At 40.3% G+C, this 19,038-nt stretch overlaps 2 protein-coding genes, 1 long non-coding RNA gene and 2 other non-coding genes across 6 annotated transcripts in view; 4 read left to right on the top strand and 1 right to left on the bottom strand.

The window, feature by feature from the left end:
- Positions 1 to 1,933: 1,933 nt before the first annotated feature.
- On the top strand, positions 1,934 to 10,204 carry ncl (nucleolin). Its single transcript, XM_057842334.1, has 16 exons — positions 1,934 to 2,100; positions 3,004 to 3,087; positions 3,170 to 3,284; positions 4,201 to 4,317; positions 4,565 to 4,807; positions 4,989 to 5,153; positions 5,639 to 5,722; positions 5,799 to 5,922; positions 7,389 to 7,525; positions 7,601 to 7,727; positions 7,805 to 7,941; positions 8,037 to 8,166; positions 8,420 to 8,565; positions 8,763 to 8,889; positions 9,071 to 9,351; positions 9,485 to 10,204. Exons 1-16 carry the CDS (start codon positions 2,083 to 2,085, stop codon positions 9,547 to 9,549), a joined length of 2,100 nt encoding a protein of 699 aa, XP_057698317.1. The 5' UTR covers positions 1,934 to 2,082; the 3' UTR covers positions 9,550 to 10,204.
- On the top strand, positions 4,354 to 4,491 carry LOC130919566 (small nucleolar RNA SNORA57). Its single transcript, XR_009064002.1, has one exon. It is a non-coding gene; the product is annotated as a small nucleolar RNA SNORA57 (small nucleolar RNA).
- On the top strand, positions 8,221 to 8,352 carry LOC130919563 (small nucleolar RNA SNORA75). The gene has a single exon (XR_009064000.1). It is a non-coding gene; the product is annotated as a small nucleolar RNA SNORA75 (small nucleolar RNA).
- Positions 10,205 to 12,669: 2,465 nt separating the features above from the next.
- Positions 12,670 to 17,788, bottom strand: b3gnt7 (UDP-GlcNAc:betaGal beta-1,3-N-acetylglucosaminyltransferase 7). 2 transcript variants are annotated; one of them, XM_057841119.1, is made up of 2 exons: positions 17,592 to 17,788; positions 12,670 to 15,130 (listed from the first exon to the last, which is right to left on the bottom strand). In XM_057841119.1, coding segments are annotated over exons 1-2 (1,242 nt in total). In that variant the 5' UTR covers positions 17,594 to 17,788; the 3' UTR covers positions 12,670 to 13,890. The 2 variants fall into 2 exon arrangements, with proteins under 2 accessions (XP_057697102.1, XP_057697103.1); XM_057841120.1 differs by lacking the exon at positions 17,592 to 17,788 and adding an exon at positions 16,417 to 16,680.
- LOC130918897 (uncharacterized) overlaps positions 16,635 to 19,038 on the top strand; it is a 35,643-nt gene continuing 33,239 nt past the window's right edge. The window contains exon 1 of the long non-coding RNA XR_009063851.1: positions 16,635 to 16,762. This is a non-coding gene — a long non-coding RNA (uncharacterized LOC130918897). The remainder of the gene's footprint in view (positions 16,763 to 19,038) is intronic.

Genomic DNA, 19,038 nt, shown 5'->3' with positions numbered 1-19,038 from the left:
AGTCAACGTCATGGCCTGCAAATAGCCCAGATCTCGACCCTATAGACCCTACTCACGTGACGTCACAGCCACGCCCCCGCGCCATGTTGTCCGTCTACTCGTCATGTTAATGCATTAGCGCTTCGTAAATTCCTCCTATTATGGCGTGTTTTTCTGCTCGTTAACATTAATAATCAAAATGGTGAAGTCGTGTGTGGCGGTCGGTTGCAAAAACAGAGAAGATAGACGGAGAGACTTGAAGTTTAACCGTATTCCGAGAGACCCGGAGAGGAGAGCGAGATGGACTGCTGCAATTCGACGAGAAAACTGGGCTCCAAACGACTACCACAGATTATGTAGTAGTCATTTTATATCTGGTAAGATGCATTTAATATATATTTAGAGGGTTTTGGGCTGACAACCACAATTAAGATCATTGCTAGGCTAATCGCCGACAACATACACTCAGACGTTGTGAATGAACTACCTGAAAATATATAATTATAAGGGGATAATAAGACAGTTGTCATACAATTAATTTACAATTTCACGATTGAGATCAAAAGCCAAAAAATAAATTCAACTAGGGACAATCTGGAGTAGTGCTATCGCACTTCATATTTATTACATATTATATATGTATGTAGTGAGAGTGCTATCGCTAAACCATATAAACATTAAAAGCCCTAGCTCCATTGACAAATGACATGAAATACATTACACTTGACAGTTGATGTTAGCAAGAACAAAAGATTTTGAATTGAAAATTTCGTAACTCACCTTCCCGAGCACAAGATAGATTCCTGCCGAATTTTCGTGGATGAGGACATGTTTCACCCAACCAGCAACAAAGTATTTATAAGCCTCCAAGCTCTTAAAGTTTTTCAAACTTTCGTGAGAATAGGCTGATTTTGTGTGGACAAGATAGTTGTAAATATCAGGGTAGCAGATGTCAGGCAAAGACGGCGAAGACAACGGGTCGAAAAACATCGATTTAGGCATCAAATATGGATCTGGCGAATGGATAAACTGAAGCTTTTCCACATAACTCCTTTTATGCAACGCATCCAATGAGTTTACAGTGTCAGATAACACCGGGGCTTCCATGAATTGCTCTATAACTTGCACGACTAATTGAAAACAATGAGAATAGGTCTAAAAAATACGGACAATATCGCGGCCGGATACAGCGACACGTCATTTTGTGACGTAGGTGAGTAGGGTCTATTGAAAACCTGTGGTGGAAATTGAAAAAAAAAAAGGTCCACAGCAAGGCTTCGACCTGCAAGGATGATCTGGCAACTGCAACCAAAGAGAGTTGGCACCAAATTGATGAGGAATGCTCATCAAGTCCATGCCTCAGACTGCAAGCTGTCATAAAAGCCAGAGGTGGTGCTACTAAATACTAGAGATGTATTTTGATTGTTAATTTTGTGTTTGTTTCTCATGATTCCATATTTTTTTCCCTCAGAATGGAGTGAGTCCATATTAATTTCCCTGCACTTGTTCTATATAAGTAACATTTACTGACCACCGCAGTGTTTTTAATCTTTTTTGTGTTTCTAAATGCTAAAGAGTTGCACTTTTGAACTAATTCATTATTTCAACCTTTTCATCTGAGTTTGTTCTACATAAAAAAATGTCTGACTGAGTGCTCGTCCGAGACTGGTGATTCCATACTTTTTGCTAAGGGTTGTATTGTGTACTACATTTTGTTTTGTTGTAAAACACTTTGAGGACCTCTCGGGTTTTTGTAAGGGGCTATATGAATAAATTTGAATTCTTTGAGTAACAATCTTTCACATGAAGGCAATTTACACTAAATTATTAGTTTACTGTTGCTTTAGGGTCGTACAAACAGACAAAAGTTTTCTGCATCTATGCGAGGCGCGGTCACGGCCAACTGAATCTCATGTTTGATTGGACTGCACGGTCACGTGGGCAGTCCTCTCGTGAACGCGCTCAACAAGAGAGTGAGGAGCGCGTCCTCATCTCTGTCTTTCCTGATCAGTGCACCCATCGTGTAGGCAGAACCACGTGCATGCAGTAGCTATTTGCTTACTTCTTTTCAACGTCCGCCTCATATAAACACACGGAAGCACGATGGTGAAGTTAGCGAAGGTAAGACCAGTCAAAGTCCATTTTGTGGTGAAAATGTTTGCTATGCGTTTCCACATGATTGTAAGAAGCTGTTGTGTACGCACGAGGCCTTCGTGTAGTAGTTGTTGGCTGCGTCTTTTAGGAAATATATCTAGTCAACACGATGAATTAAATCTTAACCTCGCAACTATTTGTTCTGTTTAATCATCGGCTGTTAGATGTCGTACGTTTACGGGCAAACGTGGTCTAATGGCGATAAAAATGGGTACATCATAGATTTACGGCGGCCATGTTGCCGTGCTGTTGCAGCCTAGCTGGGCCTGCTAACAGCCATTCAAGATGGCATTCATGCGCGCTCTCGTCCTGATCCCTGCAATTTCGGCGCGGAGATGACCTGCACAGAAAGCTCAGTTTATATCGCTAGAATCAAACCTCGTACATTATCATACATCGAGGAAAATGGCTAAAGACCGCGTTCACTCGAGGATTAGCTGTTTGAATGCACAATGTTGCCTTATTTCTTATGTTACGCGAAGGGACAGCGTTTGATGGTTTGCTGTTTTTTTATTCGAGCACCGACTTGCTGCGTAATTTCCCATCTACAAACTAACCGGGTTTTCTCCTCAAGAGTTTGTTTGCCTTTACGCCGTTAACATTAGCTCAAATGCTAACACGTTGATGAACACGCAGTGTTCCACGTGGGTTTTGCGCCTCCCCCACACCGTGACACGACTGGAACACGTTGCCCACGCTGAGACCCCCAACTTTTATGATCATATTAACCTCTTTAATATTGTATGGAACATTTTTTTTGTAACTGAAAATGAATATTCCTTAGTATCAGTCCTTTAGTGACAGCAGTGTTTTTATTTGCCACGGTTTTGGGGAAAATATTTGATTTTTATTTTATCATTCTAAATTTAGACTCCAAATAAACAAGTAAACCAGAAGAAAAAAGCCCCTCCTCCCCCCAAAGAAGTGGATGAAGAATCAAGCGAAGAAGAGGAGGTACCGCATCTTTTCATGTCTTGTTTGGTTTGTCTTACAAATGAAGGACATTATTCACTTGCCTCATTGTCATGTTTTACAGACTCCACCACCAAAAGTGGCAAAAAAAGCTACACCAGCCAAAGCTGCCAAGGTTAATGCTAAAAATGGCAAAGCTGCCAAGAAAGCAGAAAGTGAAGAGGAAGACGATGATTCCGGTAATATCTGATATTTACCCCCCAACGAGTGTATTTGTTCAAATAACACTTTTGGTAGCTTCAAGGAGTGTCTGAACGAATTGGGTCAATTGTGGTCGCATGTGTTTTTTAGGATTGCAAGTGTAATGCCGATCCTGATACGATATTCCCCAAAAATTTATTGCGACTTTGTAAGGCGATATTTGAGGCCTATATACTTTTTTTAAGCATGTAGAATATGAAAAGAAATTTTAAAAAGCTTCAACAGCCTCAAATTTACAATGATGACCTGAGACTTAAAGCTTTATTTCTACGAAACCAACAAACGCAGCACTTTTTCTGATTATATACGCTCAGCAAGTACATTATTTTCAAATAATTAAACCAGTCACGGCGAGATGTAAACAAGTCAGTTGAAGAGGTTGCGTGCCATGATATGGCTAATGCTAGCGCAAATGCCATGCTAATGCTATGAGTTACATTGAGTGTAAGAATCGCTCGATAAATACCTTAAAAGGATAAAGCAACATTGCATATTCTCTCATGCACGATGGGAAGAAAAAAAATCTTGCAACATTTACAAAAAGGCAGGCCCGATGCTTCCTGTAGCAGCCTGCCTTCAAGCTGCTGCAGGGTCCTCCCGTGCTCCTACCATCAGGGGCAGCCATAGTTCCCCACACAGATGCATGATCAAAATCCTTTTACCGGTTTAATTTTGTTGATCAGCCAGTGTTGGGGGGGGGGGTCCATATATAAGTCAACCTCTAGACTTAATATAAGGGTTGGAGGACAGGAGGGCGTGACTCTTTGACGAACAGTTCCAAGATGGGGAAAATATCAATTTAGAAAAGAAAATAACAATTTTAATTCAGCAAGCAAAATGCCCCTAAATTGTTTGAGACACAAATGTTTAATTGATATTTTTTGTTCTGTTCAGAGTCTGAAGAGGAGGCCCCACCCCCTAAGAAAACCCCTGCCAAAGCAGCTGCAAAAGTTGCTCCTGCTGCTGCGGAAGAATCTGATGATGATGATGAAGACGACGACGATGATGATGGTATGTCCTGAAATGTTGTCTGATATATTCAGCACCCCTCCATTTCTTGGCACGCATGTAGTTATCAGTACTCATGTGTGTAATGTACGGAGGAAGAGTAACGAACGGTGCTATGTCTTCGGTGCTGGTGTGTTTGATTGTCCACCAGTTCTATCCTCAATCGCCGTGACATGAACCATGTGTTCAAGATTGCATCTAATTTTGCATGTAGTTTGGGGAAAGTGCTGATTTGTTGTACTGTCTCCAGATGAAGAGTCCGAGGAAGAACCCCCACCACCCAAGAAAGCAGCCAAGGCTGCTGCAAAGGCCCCTGCCAAGCAAGTAAAGAACAAACCTGCAAAGGAGCCCTCAGATGATGAGGATGAAGATGAGGAATCTGAAGAAGAGGCCCCTCCTCCCAAGAAGGGTGCAAAACAAGCTGCTAAGCCAAAAGCAAAACCAGCTAAAGTAGAGGATGAGGAGGAGGAGGACGATGATGAGGATGAAGATGGTAAGCCAGTAGTGTAGTGTTTTGGGGCAGGTTTCTTTTGAAAATGATGATCAACAAGGGACTTAATACTGAAATTGTGTGATGTCACCTTAATCTGTATCTGATGTGTTCTTAATTCTTAGTTATTGCATGTTTGTAAGTTTTGACTTTTTTTTTTAACTGTCCATCTGTTTTATTTTAGAGTCTGAAGAGGAAATGGACACAACACCTGCTCCTGCAGCTGCAAAGGCAAAGAAGGCTGGCATGGTCAAGGCCAAGGAAGAGTCTGAGGATGACGACGATGAGGATGACGAGGAAGAGGACGACGATGAGGATGACGAGGAAGAGGACGACGATGAGGAAGAAGGTGATTTGTGGCATAGATCAATCTTTCTGGTTCAAAACCTAATAAGTACGTTACTGTAAAGCATTTTGACTTTGGTTAGTGAATCGTCCATGTCAACAGCAAGCATTGCACAGCAATGATGCACACCCGAACATAATTTTTAAGTTTTTGCATTAAATTTTAGCTGAATCTAGATCACTAAATAGTCTTTCTGTTCTGTCTTCAAGAAAAAGACAAAGAAAATTTGATACAGCATCAACCAAATTGAGAGATGCCAGCAAACCCAAATTAAATGGGCCACACTTTCATTTTAATGCCCCGTTATGAATGGCTGCTGGTTAGATATTCGGATTGGGTTGTAACAAATTTTCTGGGGCTTTGACTCCTACGTGTAGCCTTCTGAAGCCTCGAAACAGATTTGTGGGTTGCTAAAATAGTACTGGAAAATTGATTTTGAAAATTGTTAATAGTTGCTTGAATTTGTGTACGAACCCTGAAATTCACAGAAGCCCCAGTGACTCCTGGTAAGAGGAAGGCAGAGGCTAAGAAGGACACACCACCTGCCAAAAAGGCCAAGTCAGAAGGAGAAGGTAAGGATATTATACTTGCTGACTGTTGTTTTTATGTGCCACTTGTACTAAAATATTTATCCATTTTGTTTGTAAGGTTTCTGTCTGTTTGCTGGTAACCTGAACTCCAACAAAGACTTCGATGAAATCAAAAGTTCCATGAGGAAATTTTTCGCCAAGAATGACATTGAAGTCGCTGAAGTCCGGTTAGGTGCATCCAAGTAAGATATTTTGTGCCTCATTCAAGGAGTGTAGGGTCACAGTGCAACCAACATTATTGTTAACACTTGAAGAGCCGGCTAAACTGATGTCTTCTTCAATGACCAGTTATAATCAATGTTTTGGGCCCCAGGGTTCCTGCAGGTCTTTAGTCTCAAAATGTCTTTATCTGGATAATCATGTTCTTATGTTAAATTTAACTGAAAATTAGAGGTGTTTAATTCCAGGGAGATAATGAGTTATTAATTTCGAGTGATGACGTTACCTGAAGCCCTTTATTTACTGCAAAATAGACCCGAAGTGGTCTATTCATTCGTTTGTGCTACGTTTGCGCTAGTTGTTGGGACACCCCCCCCCCCCCCCTTTTTTTTTTTTTTTTTCAGTTCAGTCACAATTTAACTTGAAGTTGTTTTAGGCATGTTGTAACAAGACAAATGACTGGATGACCATTTTCTTCCAAAATATTTAATTACTGCTTCCTGACTTAACAGTACTGTAGTCTACAACTGTTTTAAGTACATAAAACTTACTTTTTAACTTGGTAGTACATAAAACTAAAACATAAGCTAGGACACAAGACGGATTTCTAAGCGCTGATATAAACTGTGACTTTTGATTTCTTTATACAAACCAAACGAAGGAGGCAGACTATAACAATTGTTTATCAAACAGTTGTTCATAAATACAATTCAATTTCAACGCACTCTTGTATGACAATTTAGTGCTAATGCTTCCCCAAAACACAAGACAAACGGACACGCAAGACAGATTAGTATACTCTCTAACTAGCTTAGCGCTCCGTGCTAAGCAGTAACGTCTTTTCAACAAACACAAATGATACAATTGGCTTCATTTACTCACCTCTGGCAAAAGACACTGGATCTAACAACACAAGACAATCTAACTCTCGACACTTCGTAATATTGGTTTATTCAGCAACCCACTAGCAGTTGCATTGAACTTGTTCTCCATCTCAAATCACTGGCGCGCGGAGCCTTACATTACACCCAAACAAGGATCCAAACGGGACTGCTCATAGCTGCCGGCAAAAATCATTTATCAAATTAGTTGGCAACTAATTTATTAATTTAATCCATAAGTTGTTGCAGCCTTACTATAAAATGATTTTTTTTTTTTTTGCACAAATGTAGCACAAACCAATGGCACCACTTCAGATCTATTTTGCAGTTAATGGGGGGGTTGTGTGACATCACTACAAATTTAAAACATAATATCAACAAAACCATTGCAGCACAACCAAAAAAATGTAGTTATTCACCTATTGCACATCCTAAAAATTATTTTATTAGACAAGATTTTTACTTTAAATATGAGATGCACATGATAAAGGTGTCGTTTCCCCTTAATGTTCCTGTAACAAATACATTGTGATTTTGGTAATTTTTAGATTATATATCTGCAAAAATGACCCAGCAAAGCTTAGTTTTTTATATACTGTATATTTCAGGAAATTTGGCTATGTGGAGTTTTCGTGTGAGGAGGATATGCAAAAAGCAATGGAACTCAATGGCAAAAAGGTTATGGGTCAGGAAATCAAGCTGGACAAGGCCAGAAGCAAGGAGTCTTCCCAAGAGGGCAAAAAAGGTACCACGGGTGTCCAGTCATACAGCAAAGAAATGGAATGGCATTATTTACATAGTTTTCTCTTTGTGTCCTCAGAAAGGGATTCACGGACACTTTTTGTGAAAAACCTTCCCTTTTCTACCACGGTTGATGACCTGAAAGAGGTTTTTGAAGATGCGGTTGATGTAAGGGTTCCCCCTGGCCAGAATGGGGCCAACAGAGGGTAAAAGAACTGCTGCCAATTAAGTGGTAAAAAGGGAATTTGCAGAAAAATGACTTAGTGTTCATTGTCTTTACCAGAATTGCCTACATTGAGTTTAAAAGTGAAGCGGATGCAGAGAAAATGCTGGAAGAGGCACAGGGTTGTGATATTCAGGGAAGGTCGGTTGTCCTGGACTTCGTGGGAGAAAAAAGCCAGAAAGGGGGAAAGGTAGCAGGTAAATGTGCACCGTCAATTGTTCTTGTGTAAACTGATGAATTGTGTGTCGATAAGATCATCTAGACAAAGGTCTAACATCTATTTTGTTTTCAGCATCAGCCCCAGCTGGCAAGGTATTAGTTGTGAATAACCTTGCCTTCAGCGCCACAGAAGATGCTTTGCAATCCACATTTGAAAAGGCAGTTTCCATTAGAATCCCACAGAGAGATGGCAGACCCAAAGGGTAAGTAAAACAAGCTGATCTTGATGTTTTTACCACCTAATTCAGTTTTGTTGCACCTTCTCATGAGCTCCTCATAGTCATGCCATGATTATGCATGGATTCGCACGAGAAGCAGAGCCAATGCACAGTTTAAACAGGCTCACTCAGTCACATGAGGTTACAGCCCATGTCTGCTGTGCTACATGAGTATAGAGTGTATGGTGACCGCAAATGCGTTGAAACGTGTGCTCATCCCCTATCATGTCATCCACAGGTTTGCCTTTCTAGAGTTTGAGAACACAGAAGATGCTAAGGAAGCTTTAGAAACGATGAACAACACAGAGATCGAAGGTCGCTCGATTCGAATTGAGTACAGTCAGAACAGCGGTGGTAGGCAGGATGGAGGCAGGGGAAACTCTGGTAGGTCTTAAAACTGGTCGTTAATTTGTGATTCATCAGACATGATGATAACTTGATAATCAGAAACTCTGTGGTGAATACAAAGATAGTCAAGTCCTGATCTGCTCTACATACTATAACTACAAACATATTGAATTGCAGTCATGGGATTTATGATGTTTTTTTTTTTTTTTTTTTTTTTTTTTTTGTCCCACCAGGTCCAACAAAGACTCTGTTCGTCAAGGGTCTCTCAGAGGATACAACGGATCAAACCCTCAGAGAAGCGTTTGAAGGTTCAGTGGGTGCTAGAATTGTCACAGACAGAGACACAGGGTCATCTAAAGGGTAAGTTCTCTGTGAAATTCTTGTCATGGGCACGGTCTTGTTTCTGACAGTGTATAGACTTGAAATACACTGGCTGTTTTTATAGGCAAACACTTTGTCGAAGTAGCCTGCCTGAGATAATTGGGAATAAGTGTTGTATTAACCAGTGTCCGGCACAAAGTGAACAGTATTTTCTTTTCAGCTTTGGCTTTGTGGACTTTGATAACGAGGATGACTGCAAGGCAGCCAAAGAAGCTATGGAGGACGGCGAAATCGACGGTAGCAAGGTGACTCTGGACTATGCCAAGCCTAAGGGTGAAGGTGGTTTCCGTGGGGGTCGTGGCGGCGGCGGCTTCGGTGGCCGCGGCGGCGGCAGAGGAGGTCGCGGTGGCTTCGGTGGCCGTGGCGGCGGCTTTGGTTTCGGCGGCAGAGGTCGAGGAGGCCCTCGTGGCGGTGGAAGAGGTGGACGTGGTGGTTTTGGAGGTAAAAACATTTGATATATTCCCAAAATATAACCACTTCTTGCCCCTTTCCCCATTTCTACCTAAATAACCTTTTTTTGTTTGTTTGTTTGCTTGTTTGGGGACTAATTTACTGACTAAACTTTTTGTTCTAGGTGGACGAGGTGGCGGTGGATTTGGAGCCAAGCCTCAAGGAAAGAAAATTAAGTTTGATGACTAAATTTAGTCTTTTACTTTTTGAATGGACTCTGGTTTCATCAGTTTTCAGAGCTTTTGGACATTCCAGAAAGCGTCGTTGATAAATATTTAACTGTTAATGGGCATTTTAGCCCTTGTATTTGGAATCCTCCAACTCTACCTGCCCTTCTGTGCCAAAATGGCGCTCAAGATAACAACTCGTGCGAGTACTGAATGTCCTTAGTAAAAAAAAAAAAAAAAAAAACCTGCACCCCTCCACCTCTTTAGTTTGTAATTCTAAAAGAGTATAATGGAATGGGTCCAGCAAACCAGTTTGCTGTGAAAACTGAACGTCTTTTTTTCCCCCCACTTTCCCTCAGATACATACATGTGTAAATTAAACAGTTTGTATGATTTCTATTATCGTTTTGTAAAAAACAAAATACACTTGTATCCTTATTTTGTTTTTGTTTGTCGTTTAGTTTGCTTTAGTCTTAATGTAATGTGTAAAGCATATTTTGATAGCGTTTGAGTCCTAAGTTTGGTTTCGGCAAAAATGTCATGTTTATCGGGATGTGCTCTGGTCGAGTTGGAGATTGACTGCACCTGAATCGTGTAACATATTTGTAGTGTGTTGACTGTTTCCCATTTGAGAATTTAATTGTCTCATTGAATAAACCTTGAAGGTGATTTTTAAACGGTCTTTCACTTGTGTTAAATCAGATGTTTGAAATAATCTTTTATATGGTCATAGTTTAGGTAGACTAGCTTGTCTAACTGATGCTAGCTAGAGCACATCTCACTGTTTAAGAAAAAAAATGTGAACACTTTAACACATTGCAGATATGAACGTATTTTTTTATTAAATACTTTCTTTCCCTAGTTGAATGTACTGAATACAAAATCCCACAAAAATTACTGAAAGTCAAATCTATCTGGCCCAGATCTAGGAGAGATCCCTCAGAACATTCGCCACCTCAACAGGAGCATGCCCAGGCGTGGTAGGGAGGTCATACAGGCACGTGGAAGCCATACCACACACACGCTACTGAGCCTAATTTTGACTTGTTTAAAGGACATTACATTAAAGTTGGATCAGTCTGTAGTGTTTTTCACTTTCAATTTTAGTACAACTCCAAATCCAGACCTCCATGAGTTGATACATTTGATTTTCATTGATAATTTTTGTGTGACTTGTCGGCACATTCAACTAAGGGAAGAAATTCAGATCTACAATGTGTTACTTGGTGTTCCATTTTTTTGAGCAGTGTAGTACCTCCATTACACCAATTTTTCTGTAGCCTACCATAAAATGCTCAGATTTTATCCCAGCTTCAAGCAAATTTATGGTTTTAAACCAGTGTTGACCATATAATTGTAACGCAAACTTTGTCCTCCAGGGGGTAGTATAGTTTGGGAAATGTTTCCGGCTCGTGAATTTCCCTTATTTTGCTTTATCCATTTGATGCCATCTGTGAAGTGTTCAGTGATTTCATGTGATGCATATTTTCAAAGTTAGGATTCAATTATATATATATATATATATATACACACACACACACACAGTATATGAATCCTTTTTTGAAATACCCAAGCACCCACTTCCCTTTTTTTTAAAGAGATATTGCCTTTGCAAGAGTCGAGCAGGGGCCATCAAAGAACAGAAGTGGGAGTATAGGTTCTTTTGGGCTCCCTTCAAATAAGTTATTTGAACTATCCCATTGGAGTATCTCATCACCATGTCTTGAGTTTTACAAATTTTGGCACTGATCTCTTCGCCTTTCTAAATTTTAACCAAAGCTTCAACATTCCCGTTTCTTTCTGCCAAATGAGTTATTCTTCTGAGGGCCTTTGAGTAAAGCTGGAGGGCTGGTGTTGAAGAGTGCAGTGTCCTGCAACCTATTAAGCAGACTGACCTCAAAAGATTTTGCCAGTTCGATTCCACAAATGTGTTGTCTTGCCGGGTGTGTACCCACTTAGAAGGGAGGGGTGTCACTGGAGTGGGACATTTACCCTGGGTTACACTACAATTTGGCCAGTGATATGTTAATTTTCTCGGCAACAGAGCTGCAGACCATGAAATCTAAATACCATTCCCGCAGAGAAGTTAAAGGTTGAGGTTTTCCAGGTTGAGGCCACTGATTTACCCCCCCCCCCCCCCCTCCTTGTGGCAGATTTTTTTTCTTTTTAAAACACTTTCCACCGCTGTTTTTCCCCATTTGGCTTGGATCAACGTCACTGTTGATAGCATGGTGCGGTGCGGTACCTGGACGTTACTGACGTTGCACAAGTAGTCCAACTCCTCCAGGATGGCAGATCAAACCTGCAAGAAGGTTTGCCGCATCTCCCAGCAGTCTCGAGAATGGAGATTTCGGGAGACTGGTTGTTAATCCAGTAGAGCTTGGCAGGGCATGGATTAGGAGATACTGTGGAGAATGTGATTCTGACTGCAATATTATTCTTGATGACCGGTTTGGTGGTGGTGGTGGGAGGGGGGGGGCAGTGATGGTCTGGAGAGGCATATACCTGGAAGGGATTAAATCCTTTGACGCCGATGCATTGATGGCATTGACTGGCCCCCATGTTCACCTGACCTAAACCTAATAGAGCACCGCTGGGACATTAGGTCCTTCCAGCGCCACAAGGCTGCTGCTCAGACTGTCCAGAGCTCAGTAATGCCCTTATCCAGATAGGGGAGGCGATCCCCCAGACTACCATGTGTCATCTCATTAGGAGAGTGACCCGATGTTGTCAGGCATGTCGGGGCCCCGCTAACCACTAAGAATAATTTTGAGTCACTACAATGACATTTTGACAAAATGGAACAGTCTGCTTCATCATTTTTTCACTTTCATTTTTGGGGGTGTCTTTGATTTTACCCTCTATAGGGTGATCATTTTCATTTCAAGTTATGTAGCATTTCGGAAGTGTTCCTCTAACTCTGAGCTCATATACACACTTCTTTTTAGATTACTGTGACTTCCGTGTCTTGTGAACTTTTGTGTTTGGTTTAACATTTACAGTAGTTGTGCTACTACTACTTCCATGTAAAAAGTGTAATGTTGGATGACCTGTTGTAGAATTTCCACAGAAGTAATGGTTGTGGGTAAGAGTAAAGACAACCTGCTACACCAGGACAGATTTACAAAGAAAAATGCTGGGAACAAAACAGGATGTTTATTTTATATATTAACATATACAATATTTCAAATTAACAATTATGATCATGGAACATTCCATGCTTCAAATTAAATATAACCCCCCCCATTTGACACCCATTAGTCAAGGACAGGACTCTTAAATTAACATTTTATGTACTCGTACCAGTATTTGCTTTAGTCCAGTGTCAATGTAAACCTATCAATGTCAAGTATACAGTATCTGCACATGCACTTATATGGGCAGTCAACATTTTTTAATATACATTTCCAGCACTATACAGTACATTAGCAGATATCCACATTACTCACATTTGAGCAGAGTGCAAGGACCGCTACAACACAAAACCTGCTTGAAATGTTTATGTATTTTCAGACAAAGCATTTGTGGTAAAGTGATATATGCTGCTACCTTTACACAGACATGGTTTTGATTCCCAGCCACTCCCTACCTTAATTCCCAGGCATAAAGAAATGATGGGTTGCATCAGGAAGGCATCTGGTGTTTGGAAGAATTAAAAAAAGAAAAATCTTACTGTGGGAGCCCCTGATGGGACAAGCTGAAAATCACAACAGCAAGCACAGCCAGACAAATGTTTACCTCAGACACTCAAAATTAGAAGTCTGGTAGTTTGGATCACTGAGGTAGTCTTTTTCTTATTCGGGTTAAGATACTTTGGCACACATATGCTGGCCCAAGGCTAAGTACTGGTGAATATTTTGTACACTAAAATGCAGTGATGGTTTACTGGCCTCAAGAAGGGCTAAGTGTTGACAAATCATTTTGACCCTAAAGGTTACACAAGAAGGGTTTGTTTCTTTGGACAGGAAGAAACAATTGTGTTTTCCAATATGTTGGATTCACATTTGTAGGTTTATTATCAGTCAGTCACTGCGTAAGAGACGAATGAAAACAAATAGGCTATGCTCCAAATACTACTCACAGATTGAGCACCAAGCAGCACAGATCACTTTGCTCTCCTCTTTTGTGTTACCATTGACATTATTATTTTAGTGTTAGGTCTTTGAAAATTCTCATAAATACCACAATTTCAAAATCTATAATTTAACTGATGTTTGAAGAGCCTTACAAAACACGGCGCTAGCAAAATGTCCAAGTCTCTTTCGACAGAAAGGAAAGTGCACATTGCTTGCCTTTGACAATTTTGTCAAACATAAAGGTTCAACTTGCGTCTCGGCAGTGTCCATTTCTCTTCCTTGCCAAGCTATAGGATCTCAACTTTTTGAGAGCAGATCAGGTCACTGTTGACTAGATTCCACATGTGTCTTAGTTCCGTTGGGAGCAGTTTGTGCACAACAATCATACTCCGAAAGAAACATGGCTCTCTGTTTAATTTACTGCTCTTGTTTTTCACGAGGCCAAAAGTCTTAAAGGCGTTATGTTTTATTGGCGTGACCTGAAGGACCTCAAGGCACATACCCAAGAAGACATCATCAATGGGATACAACTCCAGGGTGTCTGCAACCCAGTGAAGCCGTCTTGCCACTGTTCTGTCCATTAGAAACCCCCCTCCACCAGCATACGGAGGGTAATGGGTCTTGTTATAAAGAGCTTGTGGGATGTAGTACTTATTTTCCTTTTTACGGATTGGTCTCGCCTTGAAAATCACATCCCCTACGAAGAGATTCCTTGTATTGCTAGTGCTGTCTAGGAACTCGAAAATGTTCTCCACATTGACGAAGACATCGTCATCCCCCTTGAAGATGTAGCGAACATTTGGGCAGTATGTGTGGAACCATTTGAGAAAATGCGTCTCCTTCAGTGTAAGATTGAAGAAACTATCCAAGAAGCCCCACTGGAGGATGTCACCATAGATGCGGTTCTCATACTCTACAAGCTTCTCATGGTTTGCCCTTTCAGCGTGATTGGACGGTTTACCAAGAAGGAATAGCGTCTTTATTGTCTTTCCATTCAACACTCGCTCCTTCCCCCAGGTTTTTCGAATGACTTCTCTTCGGTCGTGCTGGGTGGCCACTGACTTGATTACCATGAGTAAATATATGTCACCTGAGCACTTCTCGGGATGGTTGAGGAGCATTGGGAAGTAACGACAGTGTCGATAGAGCATGAACTGCTTGAAATTTTCCTCGAGTCCACGAAACCAATCCTGGCCTGAGAGATTGAGGTTGGCGCTACAGTTAGAGCTGGTTATATCCCAGGTTGTAGCGCTGTTGATTTCAGTAATACTAGGTTCCTCTGTGGTAGACCGACTCAGCCGGAGAGGCTTTTGTTTGCTCGCCTTCCAAAAACCTTTTATCCTTTGAGAGGAGAGTAAAAATCCGGACTCTGCTCCCTCCGATGAATCCATACGAGCCCGCCTCTCAAGTTGGAATGGAGCCCCCATGTTGACACTTCCTCTTTGGAAAACAGTCAGTGCCACCACTGCCAGGCAGAACATGACAGCAACCCTCTTGTACACCTTGCAGCGGTCTCTGTTGTTCATCCTAGAAGACAAGCAATGCAGTTCAATTCAGCATGTGGTGTTTTTATCATCTTTGCCTTGATCAAAAAACTTTTGTTTTTTAATAAAGCACATTTTCACAAAGATGAAACATTGTGCCAGCCATCATCTTTTCTATGAATAGTTAACTCCCTTTTTCATGTGTGAGCATAAGACGGGCATTTTTAAAAGGTTGCAGTTCCAGACATTTATTAAAACACCGATGCTTTCAAACTGTTGGTTTTGTGTCACCAGAATGCCAGTTATCCAAATGCGCAAAACATTTGCATTTATTACATATATTTTAGGTTTAAAAATTATTTCTCAACCCAACCTTTATGGAGTACTCGACAGCGCTATGCAATTTTCACGTTGATAATTTTTTTTTTTTACCAAGATGAATCAAAACATCAGTCCACTGAAAAATGGTAACGTTTTACACAAAATTTAAGTCAAATGTGCCACAATGTTCAAACTAACGTGTGCAATACTGCATATTTTGGTCATTTGTAATCAAGTTTTCCTTTGGTTTTTTTTTTGGAATCTCCCAATTTTAAGCACAAATGAATTAAGAGAAATCAGTGAGTAAATCTGTCATGATAAACTTTAACGAGAATTTAGCAACAGCGTACATGTGTGTTGTCAGAACTTTATGATACACAATTTCATCCATCATTAAGGGGTACATTTTTCCTTCAGTTTTTTACATCTTGGATGGGGTTTCATGCATTTACAAAGTAATTCAGTGATAAATCTTTTGTCTTGGTTCTGGGTGTGCAGGGGACCGAAATGCAGGGGAACATGGCAGGTGAGGAAGACGCAAAACTCAAAATTATTTATTTGTCAAAAACTCCTGAAACATTTATTTTCCAAGCCGCTTATACTCACGAGGGTGCTGGAGCCAATCCCAGCTAACTATAGGCAGTAGGTCAGGTACCCCCTGAATCAGTTGCCCGCTAAGGCAGGGCACGAGAAGACCAACAACCATTCATGCACACACTTATACATAGGGACAATTTAGGGTTCAATCAGCCTACCATGCATGTTTTTTGGGACGTGGAGGGGAAACTAGAGTACCAGGAGAAAACCCACACATGTAGGTACAGGCAGAACATTCAAACTCCACACAGGAAGGCCGAAGACCGGGATTGAACCCTTGATTTCAGAATTCAGAAAAGGACATGCTAACCACTCTGCCACCGTTCTGCCAACTACTACTTCTGAAGCAAAACTACAAAAAAACAAGTAGCAAATTGAAAAAAAAAAATCATAATAGGAAATGGAACTTACTCAAACAGGGAAACAAGGAACAAGGTAAGAACAGGGACTATGGAACAATGATAATGTTCTAAGAAGGACTGAACTGAAACAGGGATCTTAAATACACGGACAGTGGTATTGAGACAATGAGAAACAGATAGGCGTCAAGAGGAAGAAAGGAAGCTGATTGGTCAGAGACAAAAGGAGGTGTCAGACAACAGGTGATATGAATTGGATAATCAAGAGACAAAGAATACAAAACACACAATTGAATAAACCAAAAGCATAACAAACCAAACACAGACCATAACAATGGGAAATGGCTGGATTGAATTTAAACTGACCAAGAAAGTGATCCCAATATTCCAACAGATTGGTGAGCAAGGATCAGAACTCTACTAGTTTTATTTTTGGCTGTTATAGTTTCATGAACATTTTCACGAATATTACTCTTTAGTGACTGATAGCCAAGAAAGATGCTTTGGTACCTTAAATGAGCCCCATATTTTCTGTGATGTATATACTCCATACAGTATGACATCCTATCAAATAACTATCCTGCAGGGGAACAAAAACCATTAAGGTAAATGTTCGCTGTGTTAATTTTATTTATTTATTTATTAAATTTCCTGTACATTTATGATAGGAAATTGGTATTTTAGTAGTTTTGTTCTGACCGTTTTAGCCCCCCCCCCCTTTTTTTTTGTATTAAGGTGACATTAAATGGTAATAGAGTGACATTTGTTTATTAGATGTTATCACTCAAAGAATGTAAGGAATGCCGTGTCACTTGCAAAGTGGAATAAAACCCACTCTTCACGTTTCCATCAGTTCATGCCAGGGCTCGTTACACGCTCCAAAGACACTCCCACGTGCAACCGTACCTCTTTTGTTTTAAGGTATCCATTTCAGGGAGCCCCTAATCCTGATTTGAACACCGTACTTTTTGAGTCAACCTAAAATAATTGAAATTTTAAAGTTTCTTAAACTCTTTTGGTCTCAGGACGGATTCTCAGTATTTCTGTCAATTGAATGAAGTGTAGCCCATCCAAATTGTAAAAAGCTTTAGAAATTACATTGGTCTTGAGAAATTATAAACCATTCTATGAAAGTTTAACACCATCGTCCAATTATGACTACAGTATAATAATAAGTGTTAAAATGAAAACAGACAGGGGAAAAATAAAAATAAAATGCCAACTTACATTGTGCCCAGGTCTTTAGATCTGTCGAACAAAACTAAGCCGCAACGTAAAACACTTTGAAGGCCAGAGGGTAAACTTATCCCTATTCACTTGAAAAGTCAACCCACTTGCGAACACTAACCATACCACTCAAAGAAGAAAGAAAGACGTTTGTGCGGTGCACTGTGACTCCGCTCGCAACCCCCGCGTCTCACGCTTTTCAACACGCACCCACGTCGCGCACTGCATCCACAAAGAGGGACGTCACGGCAGATAAACCCACCCAACCAGCACCCACGCAAGTCCACAACACTCTTTCATCTATCACCTTCGGATGCGATAGTTCAGGAACAAAAATGTGACATGATGTTCTTTTTCTTATGTGCGCACTTCTTTGTATATAGCCAACAAACCGCTATCTGTTTTGCAACTCAGCAATTTGTGGCATTATTTTAATACAAAACTCAACAAAAATAAATAAAATAATAACACATCATGCAAGTGTGCCATACGGTGGCTATCCCCCCTTCTTCCCCCTTGTTCTTCTTTTTTCTTTTCTTCTTCCTTTTTTTTTTTTTTTTTTTAAATACATTTTTTTTTTTTTTAAATACAATGGTATAAAAAAGTATCTGAAGCTTTTGGAATTTCTCAAAGTTCTGCATAAAATCACCATCAAATGTGATCTGATTTTTGTCAAAAGCACACAGATGAAAAAACTGCTTTTTCTGCATGTTCCAAGAACAAGAACCAAGCAGGGTGAGGCAGCATTTAGTTACTATGCTCCTCACCTTTGGAACAAGTTACCTGAACCTCTGAAGTATGCTCAAACTGTTAGCTCTTTTAAATCAGGGCTAAAAACGCTTTTGTTTAGCACAGCATATCCATAACTGTCTATATATTTCAGTCTACCTGCTTTCTATTCCTCTTGTGCTTATCTCTATTGCTGATTTCAATTATTATTAGGAGTAGTAGTTTTTGTTTTATTTTTTATTTTTGTTTTATTTGTATTTATTTATTTTAATTCTGTGATTAAGTGTGATCTTTTGTCTTGGTTTTTTTACGTTGTATTGATTTAAATGTGATTTTTATGATCTTCATGTGATGAATTGTGCTATATAAATAAATTTGCCTTGCCTTTAACTAAAACCACCCATTTATTAGTTTTCATATTTTAATGAGGATTGTAGGCAAACAATGACAGAAGGGGGAAAAATAAGTAAGTGAACCATCACATTTAATATTTTGGCGCCCCCCCCGGAAACAATAACTTCAACCAGACGCTTCCTGTAGCTGCAGATCAGTCTGGCACATCGATCAGGACTTATCTTGGTCCATTCTTCTCCACAAAACTGCTGTAGTGCAGTCAGATTCCTGGGATGTCTGGCATGAATCGCTGTCTTTTGGTCATGCAACAGCATTTCAATCGGGTTCAAGTCTTGACTTTGACTTGGCCACTCCAGAATGTGTA

The sequence above is a fragment of the Corythoichthys intestinalis genome, chromosome 7 (genome assembly GCF_030265065.1).
Source record: "Corythoichthys intestinalis isolate RoL2023-P3 chromosome 7, ASM3026506v1, whole genome shotgun sequence".
Classification (NCBI taxonomy): domain Eukaryota; kingdom Metazoa; phylum Chordata; class Actinopteri; order Syngnathiformes; family Syngnathidae; genus Corythoichthys; species Corythoichthys intestinalis.
This window is presented reverse-complemented; position numbering and strand designations above follow the sequence as displayed.

What these genes read in the sequence shown, in the direction of transcription:
- ncl (XM_057842334.1), top strand. An exon ending in GGCCAAGTCAGAAGGAGAAG is followed by an intron (nt 5,723 to 5,798) that starts GTAAGGATATTA and finishes TTTGTTTGTAAG; the next exon opens with GTTTCTGTCTGTTTGCTGGT. An exon ending in GTCCGGTTAGGTGCATCCAA is followed by an intron (nt 5,923 to 7,388) that starts GTAAGATATTTT and finishes TGTATATTTCAG; the next exon opens with GAAATTTGGCTATGTGGAGT.